The sequence below is a fragment of the Pantherophis guttatus genome, chromosome 1 (genome assembly GCF_059756535.1).
Source record: "Pantherophis guttatus breed Tessera chromosome 1, ASM5975653v1, whole genome shotgun sequence".
Lineage (NCBI taxonomy): Eukaryota > Metazoa > Chordata > Lepidosauria > Squamata > Colubridae > Pantherophis > Pantherophis guttatus.
The window spans coordinates 19,676,632-19,703,134 of NC_142063.1; the positions used below are offsets into that span (position 1 = coordinate 19,676,632).

General features: G+C 38.3%; 1 protein-coding gene across 1 annotated transcript in view; it reads left to right on the forward strand.

The window, feature by feature from the left end:
• UNC13A (unc-13 homolog A) overlaps positions 1-26,503 on the forward strand; it is a 136,883-nt gene that overhangs the window by 92,212 nt on the left and 18,168 nt on the right. The window contains exons 23-37 of the mRNA XM_087894016.1: positions 3,193-3,261; positions 4,556-4,645; positions 5,274-5,408; positions 6,481-6,614; positions 6,759-6,844; positions 7,285-7,411; positions 9,465-9,561; positions 10,027-10,170; positions 10,877-10,960; positions 12,168-12,245; positions 13,345-13,433; positions 13,761-13,913; positions 16,250-16,373; positions 20,016-20,021; positions 23,435-23,473. Coding sequence (XP_087750142.1) covers positions 3,193-3,261; positions 4,556-4,645; positions 5,274-5,408; positions 6,481-6,614; positions 6,759-6,844; positions 7,285-7,411; positions 9,465-9,561; positions 10,027-10,170; positions 10,877-10,960; positions 12,168-12,245; positions 13,345-13,433; positions 13,761-13,913; positions 16,250-16,373; positions 20,016-20,021; positions 23,435-23,473 — 1,455 coding nt within the window. The remainder of the gene's footprint in view (positions 1-3,192; positions 3,262-4,555; positions 4,646-5,273; positions 5,409-6,480; positions 6,615-6,758; positions 6,845-7,284; positions 7,412-9,464; positions 9,562-10,026; positions 10,171-10,876; positions 10,961-12,167; positions 12,246-13,344; positions 13,434-13,760; positions 13,914-16,249; positions 16,374-20,015; positions 20,022-23,434; positions 23,474-26,503) is intronic.

Genomic DNA, 26,503 nt, shown 5'->3' on the forward strand with positions numbered 1-26,503 from the left:
CCCATATAGTGGGGCTGTATTGCTATTATCCTTCCCATCAGTGGTGAGTTTCAATTTTTTTTTTACTACCGGTTATTTGGGTGTGGCTTGGTGGGCGTGGCATGGCTTGGTGGGTGTGGCTTGGTAGGCATGGCAGGGAAAGGATACTGTAAAATCTCCATTCCCACCCCACTCCAGGGGAAGGATACTGTAAAATCTCCATTCCCTCCCCACTCCAGGGGAAGGATACTGTAAAATCTCCATTCCCTCCCCAATCCAGGGGAAGGTTACTGCAAAATCTCCATTTCCTCCCGATCAGCTGGGACTTGGGAGGCAGAGGATAGATGGGGGCGGGGCCAGCCAGAATTTTTACTTCCGATTCTCTGAACTACTCAAAATTTCCACTACTGGTTCTCCAGAACTGGTCAGAACCTACTGAAACCCACCTCTGCTTCCCATCTTCCGTACTACCTTCTCCAATTAGTATCTTATGATTATATTACTTTGTTGTTTGTATGTATACTGATAGCTTATGCACCAGAGACAAATTCCTTGTGTGTCCAATCGCACTTGGCCAGTAAAGAATATTCCATTCCATTCCATTCCATTCTATTCTGTTCATTGTAACCAACTCCCAAAAAGTTACTTACAATCCATCCTTAAAGTTATAAGTGCCATACCACACCCACAGTTATGTGATTGCATTTTGGGTGCTTCACAACTGGCTTGCACTTACGACCAGTTGCAGCATTCAACACTCACATGAATGTTGATTTGCAATGCTTTTGCCAGTTTCTGATTTAAAAAAATTCCCCATTTGAGAAAATGAATTCATGTGATAACCGCATAATTCATGTAATGACTGCAGTGACTCATGTTACAATTTTTGTAAAAAATTGGTCATAAAATCACATTAGATCACATGGTGATCCATTTAATGACCATAAAGACTTTTCATAATTCTATCATGGTTGTTAACTGAGGACTACCTGAATTCTGTCATTTAAGTTTTCCCTCCCCCAATAGCTTAATGTGTATTAAAAATAACATTTATGCAGTAAAATGCACAGTTCCATCAAAATTGCTTTCCCTGCAACATTTTATCAATTAACAAGAGTAACATAGATGAAATGAAAACCCCACCAATGACCTCAAGAAGCTAAAGATATAACAAATCATCATTCAAATCAAAACTAAAATCAAATTGTAGCTGAAGAGCTTATAAATCAAAGAAAGGAAGTACATTTTCATACATTTAACATAGAATAGCTTGTAAAATGTATTTATGATGGTAAATTGATATAACTCTAGGGAGAAGCTTTTGCTATAAAACCTCCTACCACTCGATCTTCCCTTGTTGTTTCATCAACACAAGAGAACATATATTATTTGTTTTCACAGTTTATATTCTGCCTTTTTGCTTGTCAGGCAGTCAAGGCCCCTGAGAATTTTAAAAACCCCATAAACATGAAATACACTTCTAGTTCATCCCTTATGGGACTTCAGATGATGGAGTTACATAAACCAGGGTTAAATTGTTAACAATGCCTATTCACTTCTATGCAATTGTAACATCAGGAGGGACGCTGGACCTGGGTTACCACACTTCCCCCCACTAGCACCATGCTGTCAAATGTACTCCTGTGTTGTTGGAGTTTCTTTTCTCCCATAGAAGTGAATCAATGCTATCCTGACATAGGATCAAGAATAAGAGAATAGCTTCCAGCCCTGAGAAAGTCAAGCCTAAAAGACACAACAGAGGCAATGGCAAAATTGAGGATGGAGGCATAAATAAAGGAAAATATAGGATATTTCTATAGAAATATCTGCCGTTCTTAGCCATGGAAAGAATGATAAATTATCACAGAAATTACACTGAATAATTGGGTAAAAAAAAAATGAGAGAGAGAGAGAATGTGGCTGACATCCCACCGACAAAGATCCCTGATACACAAACTGTCAGCATCTACACTTACAACACAATCCTAACATACACTTTTTCTCCACATGAGTCTTAATGGCAGGCATGGGTCTGGTTTCTTAATATCACTGAGCCATGTTAAAAAGAACAGTAAATGTGACTGTAGCCCGGTAGCCAGGAGGTTGGTTTGACATCAGCCTGGCAATTTGGCAAACGTTTCATTGCCGTGCGTGGCTGTGCATGCCCAGTGTTATTAAGAAACACAGCATCAGCCGGGACTAGGCCTCGGAAAGCCAGAGGTGGAAGGGCAGGGAAACGCAGTTAAAAGGATGGGAGTTAGCTTATGTGATTGGATGGGGAAGACTGGGGTGCCCTAAGGGGTGGTTATTTTCTTAAAGGACTGTTTTGCTCTTTGCATGCAATGTCGCACCAATGCTAAGTCCCTTGTCTCCTCTGCTTTGCTCAAGAATCTTTGGGAACTGCGGTAGTAATGATGGCAGAAGCATCTTAATCAGGAAATCTTGTTCGATACACCCCAATAGATTGAATCAATCCTAGTCAGGTATAAGAAGTTGGGACCAGAGTGGGCAATCTTTCCCAGGGTTCCAGATATCAGCAAAGAAGAAATTTGGGGCTACAGGTTGCCCATCCCTGGATTAAAGAATCGAATCTGATTTTCCTTTTTTTTCTCTCTGCAAAAAAAACAGAACAAAGTTCTGTAGCTTATTACTGTAGCAGTGAGCACTTACAACAGCATCTTTAAGGTCAGATAGTCAAGTGGGATTGTTCCCCGATAAAAGCGGGCCCGATGCATAGGTTTTGCCAAGTTCACAGATCCAATTTCTTGGATCAAGGCATAAGCAGTTAAACCAGGATTCCATAAAGAGAGAACTGGGATTTCCAGTGGATTGCCATTTACTCCAAAATTTGGACCTCTTACTCTTTCTCTGTAAGTCTGCAACAAAACTGTAATTGTGTCTCAATCTGCAGTGCTCCTCATGAAAAGATGGTAAGGGTAATTTGGAGGGAAGTGGGGGGAGGGGCAGTAGACTTCCAACTAATGTTCAAAAAAAGATAGGCCAAATAAGATCATTTGTAGGTGTCTTTTAGCTTTGCATCACTGAACCAATTCCCTGCCCTAAAGTTCAAGAATGGTTTCTTAATCTTCATTATATTAACTTGATAAAGCCTGAACCAAGTTCAAGACCAATGGTGGGGCAAGGAGGGAGGGGGTTCAAGGTCTCACTATTTTAACTTCATTCACCTGCTTTTGGGGCTCTCTCTTTTTGCAGAAAGAACGGTTTGTCAAACTGCTGGACCAGCTACACAATTCCCTGAGGATCGATCTCTCAATGTATAGGGTAAGGAGGGGCATTTGCTTAGAACGGGGAAACAGGCAGATTCTTTGAGGTAATCTTGAAAAGAAACTAGTGTTTAGTCCTCTTTTGTTTATGTAGATAACAAGGAGCACAATATCTAAACATTAAACTTGCTCCCAGTTTTCTGGTTCATTTGTTCATTTATTCATTCATTCATTCATTCATTTATTCATTCATTCATTCAACGTGTTTATATGGTTGCCTATCTCCAAAGGCACTCTGGGTGGTGTAGAAAGATAAATCAAAACCAAACTCACAATTCCATTAAAGAAAAATCTAGTTGAAGTGCCCCATTCAAATCTCAATAACAATCTAAAAAGCAGACCCACATACATATCAGAGCTCTGTTATTCTGTATTCTGCTAACTTCATGGCCTCAGTGCCTGGAGCATCATCAGGCCTTCACGGCCTTCCAGAAGTCAAAGCTGTCCATATCTCAGAGGGGAAGTTGTTCTACAAAATAGGGGCTATGATAGAGGAGGCAAAAACTATCAGAGAGACATGGATCGAAAGTTAATCCAGGGAATTTGTAGAAAGTACAGAAAATGACCTTGAAAAAGTTAGGCAGTTCCATTCACAGAGCAACAAGGCAAGAGAGCAAGTTTGGTCTAGTGGTTAAGGCACTAGGCTAGAAATCAGGGGACTGTGAGTTCTAGTTCCCCTTAAAATATGAAAGCCAGCTGGGTGACTTTGGGACAGTTACTTTCTCAGCCCAACTCACCTCATAGGATGGGGAAAATAGGAGGAGGAAGGGATATTAGGTATATTTGCCACCTTGAGTTATTTATAAAAAATAATAAATGTGAAATTTAAAAAAAAAATCTAAACTCAAGCCCAAAACAATCTGAGAAGAGGAAGAAATTAAAGAATCCTGACAGATGCTTTTTCCTGTTGCTAGTCAGGGTCAATTCATTTTGCTGTGAAGATTTTTTTACAATAGCATTTCAAGCATTTCATATGTATGGGGGTGGAGAATATCTCATCGATTTAGTAGTGAATAAAGCTCACAAGTGTATGGTGGGAAATCTTTTATCACCACCAATTCAAACACCCCCAGCAGTAGTAATTTCCCTTAGAGTGAGAACCAAATGTCTTTCCCATCCTTATCTTCTGTTGATATACATTATACAGGATTGTCTTATTAAGAACAATACTATTGCCAGAAAGTAATCCATAAAGATTTGTACAAGCAGATTAAAGGCCGTGGTATGGAGTGTAGGTTCACAGATGAATAAAGACGTATCAAATGATGGCTGCAATTTCTCCTATTTCTCAGAATAATTTCCCTGCCAGCAGTCCTGAAAGACTGCAGGACCTCAAATCAACAGTGGACCTCTTGACCAGCATCACATTTTTTCGGATGAAGGTAAATCTCCAGTTCTCCCATCCTGGAAAGATGGAAGGCAATGTCATTTTGTGCTTCCTTAATTTCTGGTATTACTTATTGTGTGATTTAATCTGATTTAGAATTGTGCAAGAATAGCCCATTCCATTGTTCCAAAGTTCCAGAAATAGCCCAACCAAATTCAGATCTCTCTGACTCTGGGCTCAAACCAGAGAGTGATTCAGAAAAATAGAAGCTTTATAGGAATATGCCTGTTGGGTCAAGAGATGTTCTTGGTAACTAAAATAATAGGATTGTTCACTTTCTGTTTTAAAAATCCAATGAAAGATACCACCTCCCTAGAGAAGCTTTTCCTTGCCAAGCTATTCTTAATTTTAACATTAAAGTGAAATTTGCTTTTCTGTATTGTGTGTCCTGCACACTGAGTTGAAAGTTTATGTTTCCGGCGATACTCCTCCAGGTATTTCATATCTCCCTCACATGTTTTTTCTCTGGGATAAACATAACCAGTATCCTCAGTCTCTCCTTTTAAGATTTATTTTCCAATCATCCTTTACACCTCTTTTAGTCTGATGCTTCTTAAAGTAGGCACTATATTAATTAATGGCTTCTAATAACTGGCACCCTTTCTTATCGCTGTTTTGTGCAGGTCCAAGAGCTCCAGAGTCCACCACGAGCCAGTCAGGTGGTGAAGGATTGTGTGAAGGCCTGCCTCAACTCAACTTATGAATACATCTTCAACAACTGCCATGAACTCTATAGTCGTGAATACCAAACTGATCCTGTGAGTGGGTTGGCCCTTTATTGCAGATGGCTTTGGCCATGTTGGCAACTTCAAATTTCGATTAATAAATGCTCTTTCTTACATATTGGTAAACATAACCAGAATGTCAAGTATAAGCTAGGTGGTATTGGTCGAGCAGATGACTCTCACTTTGTTAAGGACCTAGGTGTACTTATCTCTGACGATTTATGCTCCAAACCTCACTGTAACAGCGTTGCTAAAAAGGCACTAAGAGTTATAAACTTAATTCTACGAAGCTTCTTTTCTGGAAACATTGTATTGCTAAGTAGAGCTTATAAAACTTACGCTAGACCAATCTTAGAGTACTGTTCAACTGTTTGGAATCCGTACCATATATCTGACATTTATACAATCAAGTGGGTTCAGAAGTACTTTACGAGAAAAGTTTTGCACTCTTCTGTACATAATAGAATTCCTTATGCTACTAGGCTTGATATTCTTGGTTTGGATAACTTGGAACTGCGTCGCTTGCGGTCAGACTTAGGTATTTCATACAAAATTGTACGTACTAATGTTTTACCTGTAAATGACTTTTTCTATTTTAATCGCAATAATACAAACGTGAACAATTGCTTTAAACTCAATGTAAATCGTTCTAAACTTGACTGTAAAAAATACAGTTTTTGTAATAGACTTGTCAAAGTCTGGCATGCTCTACCTGATTCAGTTGTCTCAGGTACAAATTTTCACAGTTTTAGTCACAAATTGACTTCAGTGGACCTCACTTCATACTTAAGAGGTCTGTAGAGGGGGGCGTGCATAAGTGCACTAATGTGCCTATCGTCCCTGTCATTGTATTTTTATATTATTCCTGTTTTCGTTTCTGTTTGACAAATTACAATAAATAAATAAAAATAAAAATGTTGACTGTGAAATATAGGGACTGGAGAAGTGATGAAAAGCATCACTTTGAGGAAGGCCTCTAATCTAATGATGCCCTACTCAGTTTTCATCTCTCCCTGATCATCTGGTTTCTACAAGGGGACAGGATGAATTGGCTAAACTAATGTGTATTTTTTCCTCATTCCGCCTTCCCACCCAATCATCCTAGAGCAAAAAGAGTGAAGTGCCACCAGAGGAACAGGGTCCCAGCATCAAGAATCTAGACTTTTGGTCCAAACTTATAACCTTGATAGTATCAATCATTGAGGAAGATAAGAACTCATACACACCCTGCCTCAACCAGTGAGTACATACCAAGAGTGCTCAAAAGTGGGAGGGGGGGAATGCATGAATCATTAAGTTCCTGGTCTTTTAGCGGGATTAGGTACCTTAGTGAATTTTTCATGTTGACATGAAAGTGAAGTTCTGCCTTTGAATTCTTAACAGATTCCCTCAAGAGCTGAATGTTGGAAAGATCAGTGCAGAAGTTATGTGGAATCTTTTCGCTCAGGACATGAAGTATGCAATGGAAGGTGAGCCTTCTTGGGGTCTTAAGAAGAGGTTGCACTACTGATTCTTATAAAAACATTCTCATGTATCTTCTCCCTCCTTCCATGTTCTGTTGGGCTTCTGATCTTTCTGGACAAACTGGAATTGTGTCAAACAATACACCCAGGTTAAATGCACATTAAAACATTTTCAGAGGAGACCATCCACCTTCCAATTCATTCACAGGTTTATACCCTTATCTCATTTCCTCCCTACCTCATAGCTATGTGCACTCCCCATCCACCCCCACTTTTCTCCTATTGCTTCCCACAATTTGCTTTTGGATCTTGTTTTATCTCTGGAGATAATTCTGCTTGGCTAACTCAGTACTCAGATCCTGAAAGCCTGTTGCAAGAATTGTACACTCCCATCACTTCTTACTTCTTTCTCTTTCATTCTCTTCTTCTCTTCCACTGCTATGCAGAGCATGACAAACATCGGCTATGCAAGAGTGCTGACTATATGAACCTGCACTTTAAGGTGAAATGGTTATACAACGAATATGTCACAGATCTTCCTTCCTTCACCAGCCGGGTTCCTGAATACCCTGCGTAAGTCCGTTTGTTGTGTCCTCATCCTTAAACCTTGACTTTACTTACCATAAACCGACTTTGAAATTTCTGACCTTCCCAAACTTTAAGTATCTACCTCCAAGAAGATATTTAAAGTTTGGCAAGCTCAGAAATTTTCAAAGTACACTATCATTCCAAAACAACATTGAGTTGACTTTTGTAGTGTTGAGCAGAACCCATATGAGCATTATTCAAGATAAAAGATACACTAAAAGAATCAAAACACCACATTTCACAAAAATGGTAGAGTTACAAAATATAACTAGTAAAGGTTATACTCAACTTACGACCACAATTGAGCCCCAAATTTCTGTTGTTAAGTGAGACATTTGTTAAGTTCGTAACTTAATTCGTAAAATTTGTAAAATCTCTGATCTCCATGTGTTTCACTGTGCCCTCAAAACCATGTTGTTCCGCCAGGCTGGGCTATCAATGTAAAGATTTTAATTGGTTTTAAATGGGATTTTAAATTTGGGGTTTTATAAATTGGGCCTATTATTTAATAATTTTAATTATTTTTAAATTTTGTCTGTCTTTGTGTTTTTAATTAGGCTGTACACCGCCCTGAGTCCTTCGGGAGAAGGGCGGTATAGAAATTAAATAAATAAATAAATAAATAAATAAATAAATAAATAAATAAATAAATAAGTGAATTTTGCTCCATTTTCTGACCTTTCTTGCCACAGTTGGGTTTTTTTTTAAACAAGTTTTATTAATTTTTTCCTTCACATACATATTTTATGAACAGAGTGTTGACCGGGTCACATCTTATACTTTGTATAACATAGTTATATATTGATTTTTATAATTTATTCCAATCTTTCTTTTTGTTTTTTCCAAGTACATTTTACATATCTCAATTTCAGCCATAATATTCTTTTTGCCACAGTTGTTTAAGTGAATCACTGCAGTTGTTAAGTTAGTGACACAGTTGTTAAGTGAATCTGGCTTCCCCATTGACTTTGCTTGTCAGAAGGTTGCAAATGAATAGAACAGAACAAAATAGAATAGAATAAAATAGAATAGAATTCTTTATTGTCCAAGTGTGATCTGACACACAAGGAATTTGGCTCTGGTGCATAAGCTTACAGTGTACATATAAATAGCAAGTAATAGGTCATATGTCAAATTGACCCCAGGACACTGCAACTATCATAAATATGAACCATGTGCCAAGTGTCCGAATTTTGATGACATGATCTCACAGACGCTACAATGGTCGTAAGTATGAAAAATGGTCTTCACTTTTTTCAATGCTGTTGTAACTTTGAATGGTCACTAAACAAAATGTTGTAAGTCAAAGACTACCTGTACAAGGTATAACAGTGGAGAATTCTTAAAAATCAGTTCTTGCTTGGCAACTGCTTAAGGGTAGGAACTGTACATGTAAGGACCTAAGGGCAGGCCTCAGGACAGGCCTCATATTCTGCCTTTTCCAGATCCTATCCATTTCTCCAGACCAAGCCATTCAGTGGCCCCACTTCAAATTATTCAAATTGTTTATTTGGTTCTGTTTTATCTCCCAGCATGCACTGAGCTTCAGAAGAATATTCTTTTGTTCAGACTGAACACTTGTGATCAAGCAGAAGCTTGAGCAGCCAACTCTCAGGATGCATTCATTTGAATTTTTGCATTAAGCAGGGGGCTAGATCTCATGGTCTCAATGGCCCCTTCTAACTAATATTTTAGGAGAAAAATTCGAGAGATCACCCTTTTTCAGTTTTTAGAAAATTAATGCCAGTTTCTTTAGATTTCTTCAGAAACTGAACTAAGAGACTTTATACTTCTAAAGCTAGAACTTGTAAGAGGGAGAACTTCAAAAAGATGTACTTTTTTTTTACTTTTCTCTCATTCACTAAAGAAAAAGTTAAATTCTTTTTATCCTGTTTTTAATGAGATTTTTAGAGCTTGCTAAGTTCAGATGAAAAACTGAACAAAACTCTTACCCATCCCTATTTCAAATTCTCCTGAGTTGGCTAAAATAGATTTTCTTGATTTCAACCTTACTTTTTTTTTTCATTTGTTTCTCTAGATGGTTTGAACCTTTTGTTATCCAGTGGCTGGATGAGAATGAGGAAGTGTCACGAGATTTCTTGCATGGAGCATTAGAACGGGACAAGAAAGATGGGGTAATATATCAGGCTGAAGATTTGCATCTGGTTTCATCAGCACTGTAATAATAATAATTTAAAAAAAAACAACCTCAGAACTGAATTCTGTTGGAACACAGCTCTTTGTGGCAACTTTTGATAGAGACATATTTTAGAAAGAACCAGTGTTGCATAACAATTAGCATGTTAAACATTTATCCGCATAACTTTGCAAAATATTATCATCTTATAAATTATCCTATGATTATTCAGTTAATTCACCAGAATTCCATCACAAAGCATAAGTTTTGAGAACAAAGTTCTCAAGTTTGGTTCTTGTCAACTTTGAGTAAGACTAGAAAAAAGTCTTTTTCTGAAGTTCAGTAATTCACTGCCAGAATAGGCAAGAATGAATTTAGCAAGATAAATGTTCTAACAGCAGTTTTCTGATTTCCATCCCAAAGAAGTTAGCTTCTCATTCAACCTTCTTGGGTCTTTTTCCAGTTCCAACAAACCTCAGAACATGCCCTTTTCTCCTGCTCTGTGGTTGATGTCTTCTCCCAGCTCAACCAAAGCTTTGAGATTATCAAGAAGTTGGAGTGCCCTGATCCACAGATTGTAGGCCATTACATGCGCAGGTTTGCCAAGGTAAGGAGCAGTTCCTCTGCTATGGTCACTACTGGTGTGTGCTTATCATTTCTGCCTTTGAAATGATAGCAAGGAACAACTCTTAGAGAAGTTGACCAGCCAAGGAATCTTTCTAAACTAAAAGCAATTGCTAGGAAGACCAAAACATCTTCGGACTTCATCTTATTGTTCCACCTTTTTACAGAAGGTTTCCACAGCTATAGAAGGACAATTTCTATTTGACTCAAGAATGTTATGAAGACTTCCACCTAGCTGCTAGGTAAATTGAGATAAAGGTTGTGGCTAGGGAATGGAACTGTAGGCTGATTTAGGCAGATCTTGGATATCACACGGAAATATTCAACATCCATGATAGACAGAACTGTTTCCAGACATTAAAAGATAATAGATAAAATAATAGATAAAATGGAACATTCCTCCTCAGAGTTATATATCTCTGAGAGTGCCCTTATCCTCGATTCCTGTTTTTATGGCCTGCCTGGAAGTATTTGTAAAACTATTGTTGAAAAGGGGATACTGACCATATAGACATCCATCTGTCAAGCCAGGACTTTCTAGCTGAAAAATGCTGAAAATGTTGATCCAACACACGCAAAGGGCATCAGATTGGGGAAGGCCCTGCTATAATCCAGTAAATCACAATCTGATCACAATGTCTGCTCAAAATTCTCCTTGTCTTTCTGATTGACTTCACTTTGCTTTTCAGACCATTAGCAATGTCCTGCTGCAGTATGCGGAGATCATCTCTAAAGGCTTTGCTTCCTACTGCTCCAAGGAGAAGGAAAAAGTGGTGATGTATTGCATTCAGGACTTCAGTTTCTGACATGCTTTTTTCTTTTAAAATCTTCCTGCAGAACCGGGGATCCCAAGGAAGCCCAGTGGGCTCCAGGATGGGGATGGGGTGGAACAGTTTATGTATTTCTATTTATTTATAAAATTTAAGTGCCATCAATTTCACTGTTGCTAAAGGAAACAGGGATATTGATGTTGTGAGATTCCTGCAGCAACTAGGGGATGGATTAAGATAGCCTTCAAGACCTGTCTTCTGTTTTCACAGAAGTTAGAGTTGCATAAGAAGTGAACATTAATAGGGATAATTGGCTTTTCCAGCTTTGAGGGGTCCTTGGTACTCTCTGAGCTTGCAGATGTTTTATTCCCCAAAACCAAGTAACTGATGATGTTACTTAGTTTGGGTAATGAACCATCTGCAAGAAAACAACCAAACTCAGAGAGCACCAGGACCCTTCATTTCAACCCTGAGCTACGCATATTCTCTTTATTGTTTTTCTAGTTTTCTTTGCTGAAAGTGAATAATGGAGGTCTGATGCATCTGAAGAATACCAACTTCAGAGAGATTGCTTTACTATTTAGAATAGAATAGAATAGAATAGAATAGAATAGAATAGAATAGAATAGAATAGAATAGAATAGAATAGAATTCTTTATTGGCCAAGTGTGGTTGGACACACAAGGAATTTGTCTTGGTGCATATGCTCTCAGTGTACATAAAAGAAAAGATACATTCATCAAGAATCATGAGGTACAAATTTCAGAGTTTTACTTTGCAGTCTCCCTTAATATTGGTTTAACGGAACTGAGGGGGAGGGGGGGTTAACCAACATTGTCCCTGAAACTGGAAGACCCTAGAATCACAGAATTGAGAGGACTTCAGATGTAATCCACTCAAAGCTTCCTTTTGGTGCAGGATCTGCTAAAGTCAGATGTCAGCTTGTCAGATGTCAGCCTCAGTTTGAAGACCTTCAGCAAAGGGAACATACCACTTCAAAAGATAAATTATCCTATTGCTTGATAATTCTTACCACCAGGAAGTTCCTCTAGAAATCTAACCTGAATCTGGTCCTGCTCCTCAAGGGCAAGAGTTGCTCCATTTCATATCACAATTGATGTCCATGTCAACCCCAGTGGTCATATGTGCGTTGATCAGAGATCGAACAGCCTTGAAATGTGTTTGTATATATGTGTTTCTTCTGTTCCAGCCCTGTATCCTGATGAACAACATACAGCAGTTACGTGTCCAGCTAGAGAAGATGTTTGAAGCTATGGGGGGGAAAGAGGTTTGCATTTTTTAATTATCTTGGACAACTGGGCTGCAAGTGGACCAGACAGGCACAGAGAGATATGATGAGTCTTAGTCACCTTTTGCAGGCATCATCTCTGTTGTTCTGCAAGGTCTCTTCTCCACTTATCCATTAGACCTGGAGGGTAGATTTGACTTCTCATCAATAAGGGAAAGGCTATTCTTTCATTTGATGGAAAAGCTTTGCCCAGACTGACATGCCTGAAGCTACGAATTCAAAAGATCCTTGAATCAATTCTGAATTCTTTGATTTCCTTGTTTTTTTTTTGTTTTTTTTTTTGCCTTCTCATCTTGGATATTGAATACAATTCTCAAACTGGAAGCAGGTGGAAAATTCATGAGATTTTTTCCCCCCTTTTAATTGCCAAAAGGTATTTAAAGTGTCTAAAGTGCAAATTTTGAATCAATTTGAAATTGGTTTACTTTCCAAAGACCATGTGAGAGAACTCTTGACTAGTTCTCCTTGGCCCAATTATCTGCTTTATTTTTACTTTTCTGTTGATTAGCTTTTTGTTTCCCCTCCATCGATTCCTCACTTTCAATCTTTTTGTTACATTTATTTACTGTATCTAAAGCATTAATATTGCCAAACTTCACTAAATGGATTTCTAGGGCAGTGTATTAAATTTTAATCTTTAGGAATAATCAACTATCCAATAAAGTAAGCAGAAGCTTGCAGAGTGGGCAGAAATAGCATTCCAGAAAGGTGGTGTGTTTTTCTACCTTTTTAGCTTTAGCTCTGAGCTCATCTCTCTACAAATTTCTTGGTAAGATTTTAATTCAAGCCAAATTGACAATATCGTTAATACTCTGAACAACCAAACATTCTGTGATATCATACCAATTTAGCCAATCCCTAAACTGAAAAATTTTGCCTTTGTTGGCTAAATACAATATAACACACATTAGCATCTCTTTAGTAAATAAGTAAGAAAATACACATACATACAAACACACATACATGCATACATACATACAGTACGTACCCCATTTGAGATCAATTCTGGAAACTGGCTTCTATTATTTAAACAGGGTAATTTTGGTTTTTGCTCATAATTATTGTTCTGTCCTCTCAGTTGGACACAGAAGCCAGTGATATCCTCAAGGAACTTCAGGTGAAGCTCAACAATGTCTTGGATGAACTAAGCCGAGTATTTGCAACCAGGTAGGACTAGTTTGGAAGACAATGGGATGTTAACTTGAGGTCATTTCCCTACAGAACACTTGATATTGGATGTATAAAATGGGGTGGGGAAGGCAAACTGGATATTGGCCCATTAATCAATGAAAGCACAAAACGTACGACATTAGTTCAAGACTTCTGGCCCAGCTTCCTCAATTTTGCATCTTTCAACTCTATTGAGCCTACAGTTCTCAGCCAGAAATTATGGGAGTTGCCAAGAGAACATCTGAGCATGGTGCCAGGTTAAGGAAGGCTGGTCTTGTCTCTTCTTCAGTAGAATATCAATCGATCCCTTCTGTTTCTCTCCAGTTTTCAGCCCCATATAGAAGACTGTGTGAAGCAGATGGGAGACATCCTGAGCCAAGTGAAAGGCACTGGGAATGTGCCTGCCAGTGCCTGCAGCAGCGTGGCTCAAGATGCTGACAACGTCTTGCAGCCTATTATGGACCTCCTAGATAGCAAGTGAGTGCAGACCCAGAGGGTGTAAGGTAGAAATCTTAGCTACCAAGTTTCAGGTATTTATTTGTTGCATTTCTACTTCATTTTTTAAAATTGTTTCAATTACTTTTGCTCCTGTATATTTTTTCCTTCATTAAACCACTTTCAGATTCCTGACCTTTATTAAAAATGATGATTAACTCTCTTTCTATTATTCTTTTAGTAACAGTCAGAAGGATTTTTACTCAGACAAGTTGTTAATGTATAAGTTGGTTGCTGAATATAATTTTTGAAGGCTAGATGCAGTCTGCTTACTCAGTGTTGGTTTTCTAGGCAAGTTATGTTTGTAATTATATACGCAGAGAGAAAATTCAATTAAAAGAAATTTAAAAGAAATTTAAAATTGAAAAGAGCCTTGATAGTACAGTGGTTTAGTGCACCCTGTCATTAACACAGCTGCCTGCAATTACTGCTGGTTCGAATCTCTCCAAGGCTCAAGGTTGACTCAGCCTTCCATCCTTTCTAAGGTAGGTGAAATGAGGACCCAGATTGTGGGGGCAATAAGCTGACTTTGTATAAAATATACAAAAGAATGAAGGCTATTGCTTAGTGCATTGTAAGCCGCCCTGAGTCTCTGGAGAAGGGCGGCATATAAATCAAATTTTTTTTTTTAAAAAAAAAGCACCTCCATTGTGGGATTTGGTCCAGCAATTATAGAGACTTATTTTATTTATTGTATTTTATATTTATATTGTGGCTTGTGTTTTATTGTTGTGAGCCGCCCTGAGTCCATTGTGAGATAGGGCGGCATATAAGCCGAATAAAATAAATAAATAAATAATTTTATTTTATTTGTCAAGAATGTATTAGGTAATATATATAAGCATGAATTGAATACATAAAATAGATACGAACAGAGGAAACATTAAGACAGGGACGATAGGCACGCTGGTGCTCTTACGCATGCCCCTTCTTTGTGGTCTGTGCTTTGTACAGGTAATCCTTGATTTACAACCATTTGTTTAATGACTGTTGAAAGTTACGGCCCTGAAAAATATGACTTAAACCAATCCTCACACTTGGGACCCTTGCAGCATCCCCACAGTCGCATGATCAAAATTTGGATGCTTGGCAACTGGTGTCTATGTGTGATGGTCGCAGTGTCCCATGGTCACATAATTGCCACTTGCCACTTTCCCAGACGACAAGCAAAGTCAGTGGGGGAAGCTAGATTCACGTAACAACCTCAGCAAAAAAAAAAAAGATCATAAAATGTGATGTGACTCACTTGACAAATGCTTGGATTAGCAAAGGAAGTTCCAGTCCCAACTGTGGTCACAAATCGAGCTTACCTGTACTGAGTATATTGTATGGGTCTGCACTCCTTCCTGCATAGCTCATTAAATAAAGAGGAAAGTCAGCAGAAAAGCAAATGCTTTCAACATTTTGCCTTTTTTCATTAAGAAGACTCTGTGATTGCTGGACCTTTCAGAAACCGGCTGAAGTTGGCAGTGATTGCAACTTTGCTACCTTAAGCATGGGCATTGTCAACCCTGAAGCTGGCCTGGCCGAAGCCATCGTGGAGCTTCAGTGCTGCCACGCTAGAGCTGAGGAATAGGGAGGGGGGATTAGAGATAGCTGGGGCTGTGTAGTCAAAACAAAATACTTTCTCTTGGGAACCAAGGACGTTCTCACACCTGGCCAGAGGAAAGAGGAGGGATGTCACCAGACCAGCGGATGCTGCCTTGATTGGGCCATGTGACTGATTGATTGGAATGGGGGGGGGACTTTCACTTTTAATTAGGTGAAATCCGAGGGACTTTTCAGAGTCAGTTTTCACCAGATAGGTGTCACTATGATATTTCCAATAAAGCTGTTCTTTGAGGAATCTACCTGTCTCGGAGTTTTTGCTTGCAAGGGCTCTGTTACTCGGAACCCTGACAGGCAGAAATTTCCATACCTGCAAAATAAAAATCCAGGTGACATTAGATTATCGCAAAGAGTTACATTTCCTATATCTCTTTACTGCAATCTATGACTGCTTGGACTTTTGCAGTCTAAATCAGTAGAGAAGGAAGTTGAAGCCAATTAGTTGGCTTCAATTCCCTTCCTAGCAATCTCAACTGCCGTATGATTTCTAGGACAGAGAAGACACTTGGGAAAACTTTATTCATGTGAATCATGCACATAAATAGGCATTTTCTTGATCACTCCTGTCCGAGCAGCACATATAATACCTGGGCCCAAATGTGTCCATCCTATTCCAGGCCCAAAGTATTGGGGACTGTCACGTTCATTCAGCTGTTATCCTTAAAAATGCTCATCCTCTTCTTTGTTGCATTAACTTTTTTTCATCCTAGCTTGACTCTCTTTGCCAAAATTTGCGAGAAGACTGTCCTGAAACGAGTGCTGAAGGAACTCTGGAAGCTTGTCATGAATACAATGGAGAAGACAATTGTACTTCCTCCACTAACTGACCAGACGGTGAGTCCTGCTAGTATGGGATGATCCTCTTTCTGGACCCTGCAACCAACTTCCCAATATTATGGAAATGTGGAAAACAAGACATTTTTTGTAAGGGGCCAGCTTAAAGGCGACTTAGTATTCTGTCAAAAATATGCGCTGCTGGCCATATAATTCAGTAAGATTCTCAACTTGGATTTAAAATAGGTACATTTTGGGACCTCGTTGTTCAGATGTTTATTTCACATGAACAAAAATGCTATAACTTTTATGTTGTCTCTAAAAGCTTGGGTCAATTTCTTCAAAGGTCAAAAGTCAAACTTTGTGGGAGGAGCTCAGGCTCCTTGTATGATCTCTTCTATGGAAAACAAATGGAACTAGAGTAAAATTCTAGTAACATCTTATTCTGTGGAATAAGATGTTATAGTTTTCTTTATACCTAACTCATCTCCTAAAATAGGGAGTACAGACATGAGCATTGCTCTTTCTTTCTTTGGATACTGTTCTCCTTCCCTTATATATGTAGAGGGGACTTTCTACAGCAGGGGCCTAGATTTGTGGAAGTTCTCCATGCAATTCTGAACCTGGGAAACAGGGTTTGAAATTTCAGGTGAGCTTCCATAATTAGATAGATCTCCATTATGGATGATTCTCTTCTACGCTTGATAGATGATTAAGATATGACAGATATGATCCTTTGGAAATACAGATTCTGTCTCCGGCACATGATTTACATTTGTGTGCAGTGTTGACTCTATGGTTCTTCTGAGCTACATTTAACCATTTCTGTGAATCAATCACAGGAAGTGTTAGGATGCCCCAGACTTTTCTCCATTTTTCTAATTTTCAGAGGCCATTCTGTCCCTAAATTGCAGTAGTAGGCCAATTTGAAGCTCCTTTCACCCAATTCTCTTAGCTCCTGTTTTAAAGGGCTAGGATGGGATCTAAATTGACTGAACTGGAAAGAAGTTTTAGGAATAGTTCTAGTGGTAGGTTTTCTAGCCTAACTCGGGAAAAGAATAAACTCCAAATATCACTGTGGAAGCTACAGTTGCATCAGAGATGTCATTTTCAGAACCAACAGATATATTTCTGGATTGTTGTTTTTTTACACTGCAGATGGTAGCTGGCGTGACTAAATATTCCTCTCTTCAAATAATTAAAGAAATAATTCTCGTAGAAAACCAGCATTTCTGGATCAAAGACTAGCTTTTTCTTTAATATGCAAATACACGTTTCAGTGAGAGATCGTGATTCAGAGAGGCCAATCTAGGACCACGTGGGCAAACTCCCCTTTTCTTTAGAAGAGCAGAGCTCTTTAGAAAAGAGGAGCCCTCTGGAGTTCCAATTTAGGAAATGCTTGGAGACAAGTGATGCAGAAATGGGACAAAGAGGGTGTGAAAGCAGAAAAATTACTTACACGTGGTAGTGTTGCTCCAGGGGTTCTCTCACCTTCTAACTAAAAACAGTGGTTTATAACTAGGAATGTTCTAGTGAAGAACCCAGTTGATAAGGCTGAGGGGGAAGTTCTCAAGAAGGTTTTTTGGAAATCAGAAAAGGGTCTTTCCTCTGAACCGGAACTGAAAGATTGGAAAAGGTGGACTGTGCAGTGTTCAGGTTCTGAAAGAAAATAGATACAGATAGTCTTTGACTTATTTATTTAATTAAATTTTATGTCGTACATCTCTCCTATAAGGTGACTCTGAGCGGCTTTACAAGTTATAAAACAATAACAATAAAACAAGTTAGAAAAATAATTAAAACTACACAGGTTAAGGTTATGGCCATAATTGGGACCAGAACCTCTGTTGGTAAGTGTTAGCAGTTATTAAATGAGGCGTCCTCGATTTTACAAACTTTGCTTGTCAGAAACCTGCCTGGGAAGATCTCAAATGGCAGTCACCTGTCCTTGTGATGTTGCAACCATCATAAATACACGCCAATTGCCAAGCCATTTTAATTGTGGGACTGCAGGAAAATTGTTAACTTCAAACAATCATTAAATGAATGATGTAAGTCGAGGACTACCTGAACTCCAGAGAGTGCAGGAATATTCTTGCAGCACCTGTCAGCAACTGCCCTCAGAGCTAATGAGCCCCAACCTTCCTTGCTTTTTGGAAGCAAGCAAAGACAGCGCTATTCCATCCTGCCTTTGATCCAAGGTGATTGTGGACACTGCCGGAATATTCAATAAAGAATACGATTGCTTTACTTTCTATTTATTTTACCTAATTTATTTTGTGGTACATTACCTAGACTCCATCAGAACTGGGTTGTTTTAGGTATGATTCTTCTCCTAGTTTCAATGCTTCTCAAACGTGGCAACTTGAAGATGTGTGAATTTCACCTCCCAGAAATCCTCAGCCAACATGGAAAATTCTGGAGGTTGAAATCTACACATCTTCAAGCCAGCGTAGTTAAGGAACACGGTCTTAGGCAAACTCAACTTCTAGAGACTTTGTGGGTTGGCATGTATGTGTGTATGCTAGGTCCTGAGAAATTCTGAGATTGGTCATTAAGGGAAAATCGGGGAATAAATTAAATTTCCAGATTTTGAGAATCTTAAAGGATTTAATTGAGAGAAGAATGGGGCCAGAATTACTAATGAGGAAATACTGGATGTTGTTGTTGTTGTTTTCTTCATCCCAGGCAGGACAGTCTTTATGTTTTAGCTTCCTTAGAATCCTTCAAGATTTCTAATTGCAAATTGGGTGGGTGTAGGTGATTTGGGAAGCAAAGAACAAAAGAAATATTTCTTAGAACAGAATAGTTTTCCTTAGTCTGATGTTGCAATGGACCATAACTTCTTCATCCTCAGCCAGACTCAGTTTTGGGATATGTTGTGTTGTGATGTGATGTAAGAGAGACTGGAAAGTATAATCCAAAACAGCTGGAAGGTGAGAGATTAGAAAAGGATGAAATGAAAGCTAGATACCAATTTCTGTGACTCATCTCATTCTCCTTTACATTGTTCTCATTTCACTTTCACTGAAAGTTTCTTTGCACCTAAGATGGACTTTGCTAAGGAATATACTTTTGTTGCGCCTCTACAAATACATGAAAAACAACTCAGTCTTTTTGTAAATGCATAGGAAAAAAATCACTTTATCAGTTTCTTTCTAAAGCTGAGTTGATGAATACTCAGTAATAAAATTTTTACAAGCCAAGAATTTAGTTGTGCATTGACTGGCCAAGTCCTACTATGTCCTTCCTCTAACTAGTTCATTTTCCCCAGGAGATCCTCAGGTGAGCACATATCTTTCAATATCCAGTTCGGCTTTCAAATGGTCTTTCTAAAAACGCCACCCTAATTTAAAATAAGCATGAAAGTTGAGTCCCTGCCATTAAACTGATGAGTCGTGTCATTGAATTAACAGATGTGTGAAACTTCAAGCTTACCGTAACTTAATTGACTTAAATCAACATGGTTTTTCTACAGCTGCCAGTCATTCTTCATATCTGTAATATTCACTGATGGGACAACACTTTTGTATTGTACAGGACTGTCCCCATCAGTTCTCTGGTTGTGTTTCAGGAGGGACTGTTGTATTTGTGGGAGGCTGTGGGGGTAAGAGTAAGCTGGGTGGGGACACAATGGATATGAAGGTGATGGCCTACTCATGGTTATTCTTTCTAATTGCTCCGCTCCTCTCACCTTGGCAGATGATTGTAAGTACGGCAGGTCACCCCTGTCTCTCATGTTTGTCTCTTTCTCTCCCGCCCTGTCCATGTGCCTTGCGTCCAGTATCTTTCCTACCCAAAGTAACTTGAGCTGGTTTTTCTGTTGTTCTGTGGTGGCTGCCTACCTTGTCCCTATGCCTTCTCTATCTGCTCCTGCCCCTTCCCAATGCCTTTGCCTTTTCTTGTTCTGTGTCCTCTTCCCCCTTGTTGCTGAGCTGCTTCGCGCCAGCTATGACGTCTTGGTGGAAAGTCTGTCCCTCACTGTCAGAAGCTATAATGGGGTTGTTTCCTGGGAAGATGGGAGGAGGGAAGGTTTGCTCTTGCCATTGAGTTACAAGAAGCAGATGTTCAGGTCTGCCTATGAGACTTTGACAGGAAGGGTGAGAAAGTCAATTTTTGAGAAGTGCATTCTTCAAATTCAGTCTCCCTTCCTCTTACGTTCTTTGGAGTTGTGAAGGAACAACTTGTCTGGTGAAAATGTTCCTTGCATATGGGAGGTTATAGACATGGGGGAGCCTTGGATGAAGAAGACAACAGATCCCAAGTAGTCTGTGGTGGGCACCTTGTTACCAATACATTACTCTGCTATGGCCCAAGAGTAGGGACATGTCATGAGAAGAGGACATGTCTATTGCAATTTATGTCATGCAAGCTCTTCAGAGTTAATATCTGAGACTTACCATCCCCAACCTGATTTCCTCTGGAGTTGGTGGCTGTGCAGTGCCCAGCATTCTCACCCAACATGGTGCTCATCTCTAAATGGTATCTATCTAGTAGACATTAAGTTAGGCAAGCCTGTTTTATGCTTTGGAACCTAAGCTACTAACTCTTCCAAGGCACACAGGCTGAGGGGACGTATCAACAAAGTGTACACATTGTCATCAAATAAATCCCCCCAAATACATATACACATTTTAGTACATGGATCCACTCATATTGCCAGGTCTTTCTGATCAAGAGGTCACATCTGCACAGTTTTTAATACTAACCTGGGTATATCACAGCTGGTTTTAATCCCATCCTTCTTTGGAGACTGTATCATTTCACTGTTTTCACATTATTTCCCATAGGGACAGACAAAAGTATTATCCCTTCTCAGTGCCCTGACCTTCTAATTTCCTTTAACAGATCCTACACCAAGCATTTAAGGTGCCCATCCCTTCCTTAGCTATAATTCTGTAAATTCAACCTTCTCTAGCCAGGTGCTCTGCAGGTATATTGGATTATAATTCCCACCATCCCCTAGCCAAGCTAGCAAGTATTAAAGTAGTTTACTGCTAAATATATCAAGAGGACATCAGATGAAACAGGAATTGTTTTAATTCAGTTGTATCTAAGGAAATACGTAGACAAACTTTTAGATTATAGATTTCTACAGATCTGTTCTGCTAAGGAACACTGCAACACTTCCCACAAAAAGTTCCAAATCCTGTTAAATCTCTGTGCTTTAGCTGAAATTCTGATGGAAGGAGTGAGAAGGTATACACACAAAAGTTATGTTCACACAAAATGCTTAACACAATTTCTAAAATAACCCATTTTCCAGGATCACACAAAACACTAAATCAATACACTGATACACTAACACTAACCAAACATCTAAAACACAAAAACTATTTAATACTTTGTGCAGTATAGATGCCAGGTTTTTAACTCACCTGAATAAGTGTGTTGTTTCTCAGTAGTCCTTTCTCATCTCTTACAAACAGTATTCCAGCTCCTTTGATCCATGTGCTTATGGAAATAAATGCTGATTGCCAGTTTCCTCCTCCACCCCTACTGGATTTGTGGGTTTGCACAGTGGTGGCAGTTAGTTTAGGAACACAGTTGATTATGGCAGGAGCAACAATGAACATTCAAATATAGTAGCACCAAGAAACCAGAAGAAGTTGGTTAGTTTTTTGCTACGTCATTTGCTCTGAAATCTAGTTTTTATATTTGGCCAAAGGATCTTTGGAAACATCTCGAATTACATCTGCAAGTATAATACCCTTATATCATCCTTCTGAAGACCAATATGATTGCTTCCATCTGTAACTAGTGGTTTTCTCAAAATGAACTGGTTATCTCTAGTAAAAGAAACTATTGAGTAAGGTTAGTCTTTGATCTGATCTAGTGGCCAAGGTCTTAATCTTAATCATAATCTTCAGTGTAAACAGATGTCAATCATTGAAAGATCACCATTATCACAGTGCTTTACCCGATAAGCAATTTTGTATATTGCCAATGGATTTGGTAAATGGAATTGGCAAATGAGCATAAATAACTTGCATTTCACCTTAAACTATATATAGTACAGTATTTGATTATTAAATAATTGCATTTTCTGAGTTCATACAATAGATGAACTATCAAGTAGATCAGGCTTGTACACAATACACTAAGCCAGATACACACCAATACCAAGCCAAAATTAAAACTAACCAAGATTAACATATTTGAAGATATCCGCTAGGTTGCCATTTTAAGCTTATTGTGTGAACAGAACTAGTAAAGGCATGACAGCTTCAATCATACTACATATGGCTATAGGATGATGGGGCAGAATTTTGATAATTCTGACAGTTGTAGAATTTGGAAGAAAAAAGGAAGAGGGATCCAGTTAGTTAATGTTAATATGGTAACATAATAAAATAATAAAAGCAATATAAAATCCAAACCCAATAACAGTACATACAAGCACAACAATATTGGAATATCCAAGGGCACAAATCTATCATTGCTCACATTTTCTTTTGAAGAGCTCCTTTTTCACTAGGTTTTGGAAACCCTGATGCTAACATGTCCTCAAAGTGCCATAAACAAAAAACAATATTTTTGATCCCTGCCTCCAAACTCTTAAAAGCTATAAAATACAAAGCAGATGGGTTGACTCTACTTGCAGATATCCAGGGGCCAAGGGCTTTATGGATCAAAACCAATATTTCAACTAGAATTCTGTTGACCACACTGCATGGTTGACCACAATGGCATTACATGACTCCAACGATTCTCATGCATCAATAAGAAGGCTCCCGTATTTCAAACTAACCGTAATTTATGGGTAGTCTTCCAAAGCAGGTTTGTGTTGAGTGCATTGCAGTAGTCCAGCTATGCAAGCAAGAATGTTTTCTCTAGGGCTGGGTATGTCATCAGTCAATTCTTGTGATCTATATCTATTTTTGACCAATCTGGGGTGCTGTTCAAATGAGAAGAAGTGATTCTTTGGGGGCAAAATGCAGATTCAGTGCCACGTTTAGACCACATCTTCTGATGATGCTGTTCTCTAGAGATAATCCCAGGGTAATGGAGCTTGAATCTCTCTCCTTCCTTCCCTGACTCCTTTTTCCTTCTCATATCCCTATCTAGATATGTTTCTCCTCTCCTTCCATATTGATCAATTTGTGATATTGTTTCTACAGGGAACCCTCTTAAGAAAGCATGGCAAGGGGACTGAGAAGGTAATGAGCCATTCTCACTCTTTTGTCTGTCTGTAGCAAAAGACCCAACTGACATTAACTTCTATCATCGACTCACTCAGTTCAGCCGAAATGTTCAAGGAGTCAGTTGCGGCTTTGACATCAATAAGGGTTGATAATTGTGTTTCATAGTTTATGTTGTTAAAATATATACTGTTGTGTGTGTTTGATTGTCTGGGGAGGGGCTGTTTAGTGTAGTAGCATGGATTTTGTCTTCTAGAGGACCTGTATCTGTGTCCATACTGTGCAGCAGAAGCTTGCCTAATATGATGTATGTTACAGATAGTTGTAATGCCAATCTACATTACAGCTAGCGGTTTAAGGGAGGTAGAACTCCAATATTATTACCTCAAGATTCTTATCCTCTTAAATTGATAGAGGAGAGATAACAGGGATGGAGGTAGCAACTAACCTGGAGATGCCACTGTTATGCATGATGTGTACCTTCATACTTCTCTGGTAAACGGATTGGGTCAGTTTGTCTTGCATTCCAGGCACCCACCAATCCATTTTAACGAGTGCTGTCCATGGAACAAAAGATAGGCCAGTTTTGTGATTGGACAACTTTTCAGGGCTCACAACCTTTCGGACCTCAAGGACCACTAAATTCATACTTTTAAATCCTGCGGACCACTAATATGAATTTTTTAAAAAAGATAAATAGTATTTAGTGCAATATAAAAAATGCAAATAATTTTTCTGCGGAGCACCAAAATTTTCTTGCGGACCACCAGTGGTCCATGGACCACCAGTTGGTGACCGCTGCTCTAGATCAGCCCATGTTGGAAAGGTTGCCTGATAAAAGAAGAGTATAATATGTACAGGGGATTTCAAGGCAGAGTATACATAGGGTATATACAGAGCAGAATACTGTATATACAGTATCCACACAGTATATGTAACGAAACCTTGGCTCTGCTGAGAAATAAGCCTTGTTGAGTTCAGTAGGTCTTGCTCCCAACTAAATGTACTAAATACCATAGATAAATTGTTTCTCACCCTTAGTAACTTTAAAATGAGTGAATTTAAAACTCCCAGAATTCCCCAGCCAACCATGTTGGATTGATTGGGAGTTGAAGTTCACACATCTTAAGGTTGCCAAGGTTGAGAAACATAAATAGATAGATAGATAGATAGATAGATAGATAGATAGATAGATAGATAGATAGATAGATAGATAGATAGATTACCAATAGATTCATTCCCAAAATTCAAAATTCTGGTGGCATTTTTAATTTTGTTGGATTTTTTTAATGGATTTGTTATCACAACTGAGTAAATGGATTCCTTGATTTTTCTTCTGTAAATTGATTCATTGGTTATTCTTATTAAGGTGTGAAGGTTTTTTTGAACCTACTATAAAAACCACATTTAAAAAAAAACAGAAAGTTTATTATTAAATCAATACATGAGATATATACTTTTGTGAGCCTCCCAGAATCCAATGAAGTTGACAGGCAGAAATTTATGTGAATAAAAAAAGTAAATGAGAATGTTTAGGAAGGATAACTGAAAACATATTATAAAATTAAGATTCAGGCATACTAGATTGTGTTCTGGGTCTGCGGCTGGACTGTTTTGAATGGCTGCAAGTGATCAGAAACATTAAATCTCCTAGAATACAAAAGAGGACTGTTCAAAAATGAGATAATGAAGGGTAATTCAGGAGTTAAGGATAATACATCTGATTAATAATAAATGCTATATATTCATACTAACATACAATCATAAATCCAACACATCCATATTCACATTAATAATATAAGCTACATATACAATAGTGTTTCCAGACAGAAAATATATATTTTGAAAAGAATAACTTCAAATAAAATAATCTAGCTCCTACATATTAAAGAGTGGTTGGATGTTGTTCATGCTATCAGTTAATGTTTTTCAGCAGTTACAACAAACACCAAAGTCAAGGAGAAATCCATTTCTAGTAGATGAGACGTCATGTAGGCAGAAAATAATGCAGGTCTTAAGGTGAACGGTGTAAATTCTGGTTTAACATTAGAAAAGGAATACTGATATTGATAGCATATCAATATCAGTATTCCTATGGCTAAAGAACTAATCTTCCAGAGAGGAATTCAGTTCTCTCTTTTTGGAAACTTTAGATCAGAGGGTAGACAGAAGTTGAGAGTAGTTGATTAGTAAACCCATCCAGGTGTTTTGTAAGTAACATGGAATTAAGAGTATACTGTGTCTGAACCAATTGTCAATCATTGCTGAAGCATGCACAGCTCTATCAAGGGCCCCCATTCTTTCCTCAGAGGAATTAAGAGGCAGGAGTTTCCCTTCTTTATAGCCAGATGTTCAGAGCAAAGAGTTGTGATGTGAATAAGATCCATATATTTGCTATTCTGATCTTGACTCAGAAAGCAAAGATCGGATGAATGGTGTTTATTGAAGACATCATTTGCTTTCTATTGATTGTCACTTATTTAAATCTGTGAGGATTTAAATCTATTTTGACTTTGTCATAATTTGGCCCTGAATTAGATGATTTCCTAGGGCAGAGATTTAAGCATGTTATGTATAAAGTTGGTACATGAGTCTCAAACCTGCCTATATTCCAAAAACTGAATTAGTTCTTATCATATTTTTAATGGGAGATACAATCCAAATTCCGACTGGTCTGGGTTAGATACCCAAAAGGAGAAGTTTAGCAGAAAATTAGGAGATTAACAGAAGACTCCTACAGAGATGGAAATTTTTAAAATTTAGAACAATGGACTATCAATGATCCATTTTGGATCATGAGTAAAGGAGATGAAAACCTTCAAGGAGGAGAGGAATTTCAAAAGTAGCCCCATGAATTCATAATAATTAATCTGGTGGAAATCAGATCTAAAGTTTATAGTGTAAATTCAAAACAAAAGAGTCGTTTTGGCAGATATGTTATGAAAAGTATCACAATTCTGGTTTAATTTTTCTTAATTTTCTGTTCAACCCATTTAAAATAGCGATGCAGATCAATCTTCCATAAACTGGTCATGAAGTTTACTATAA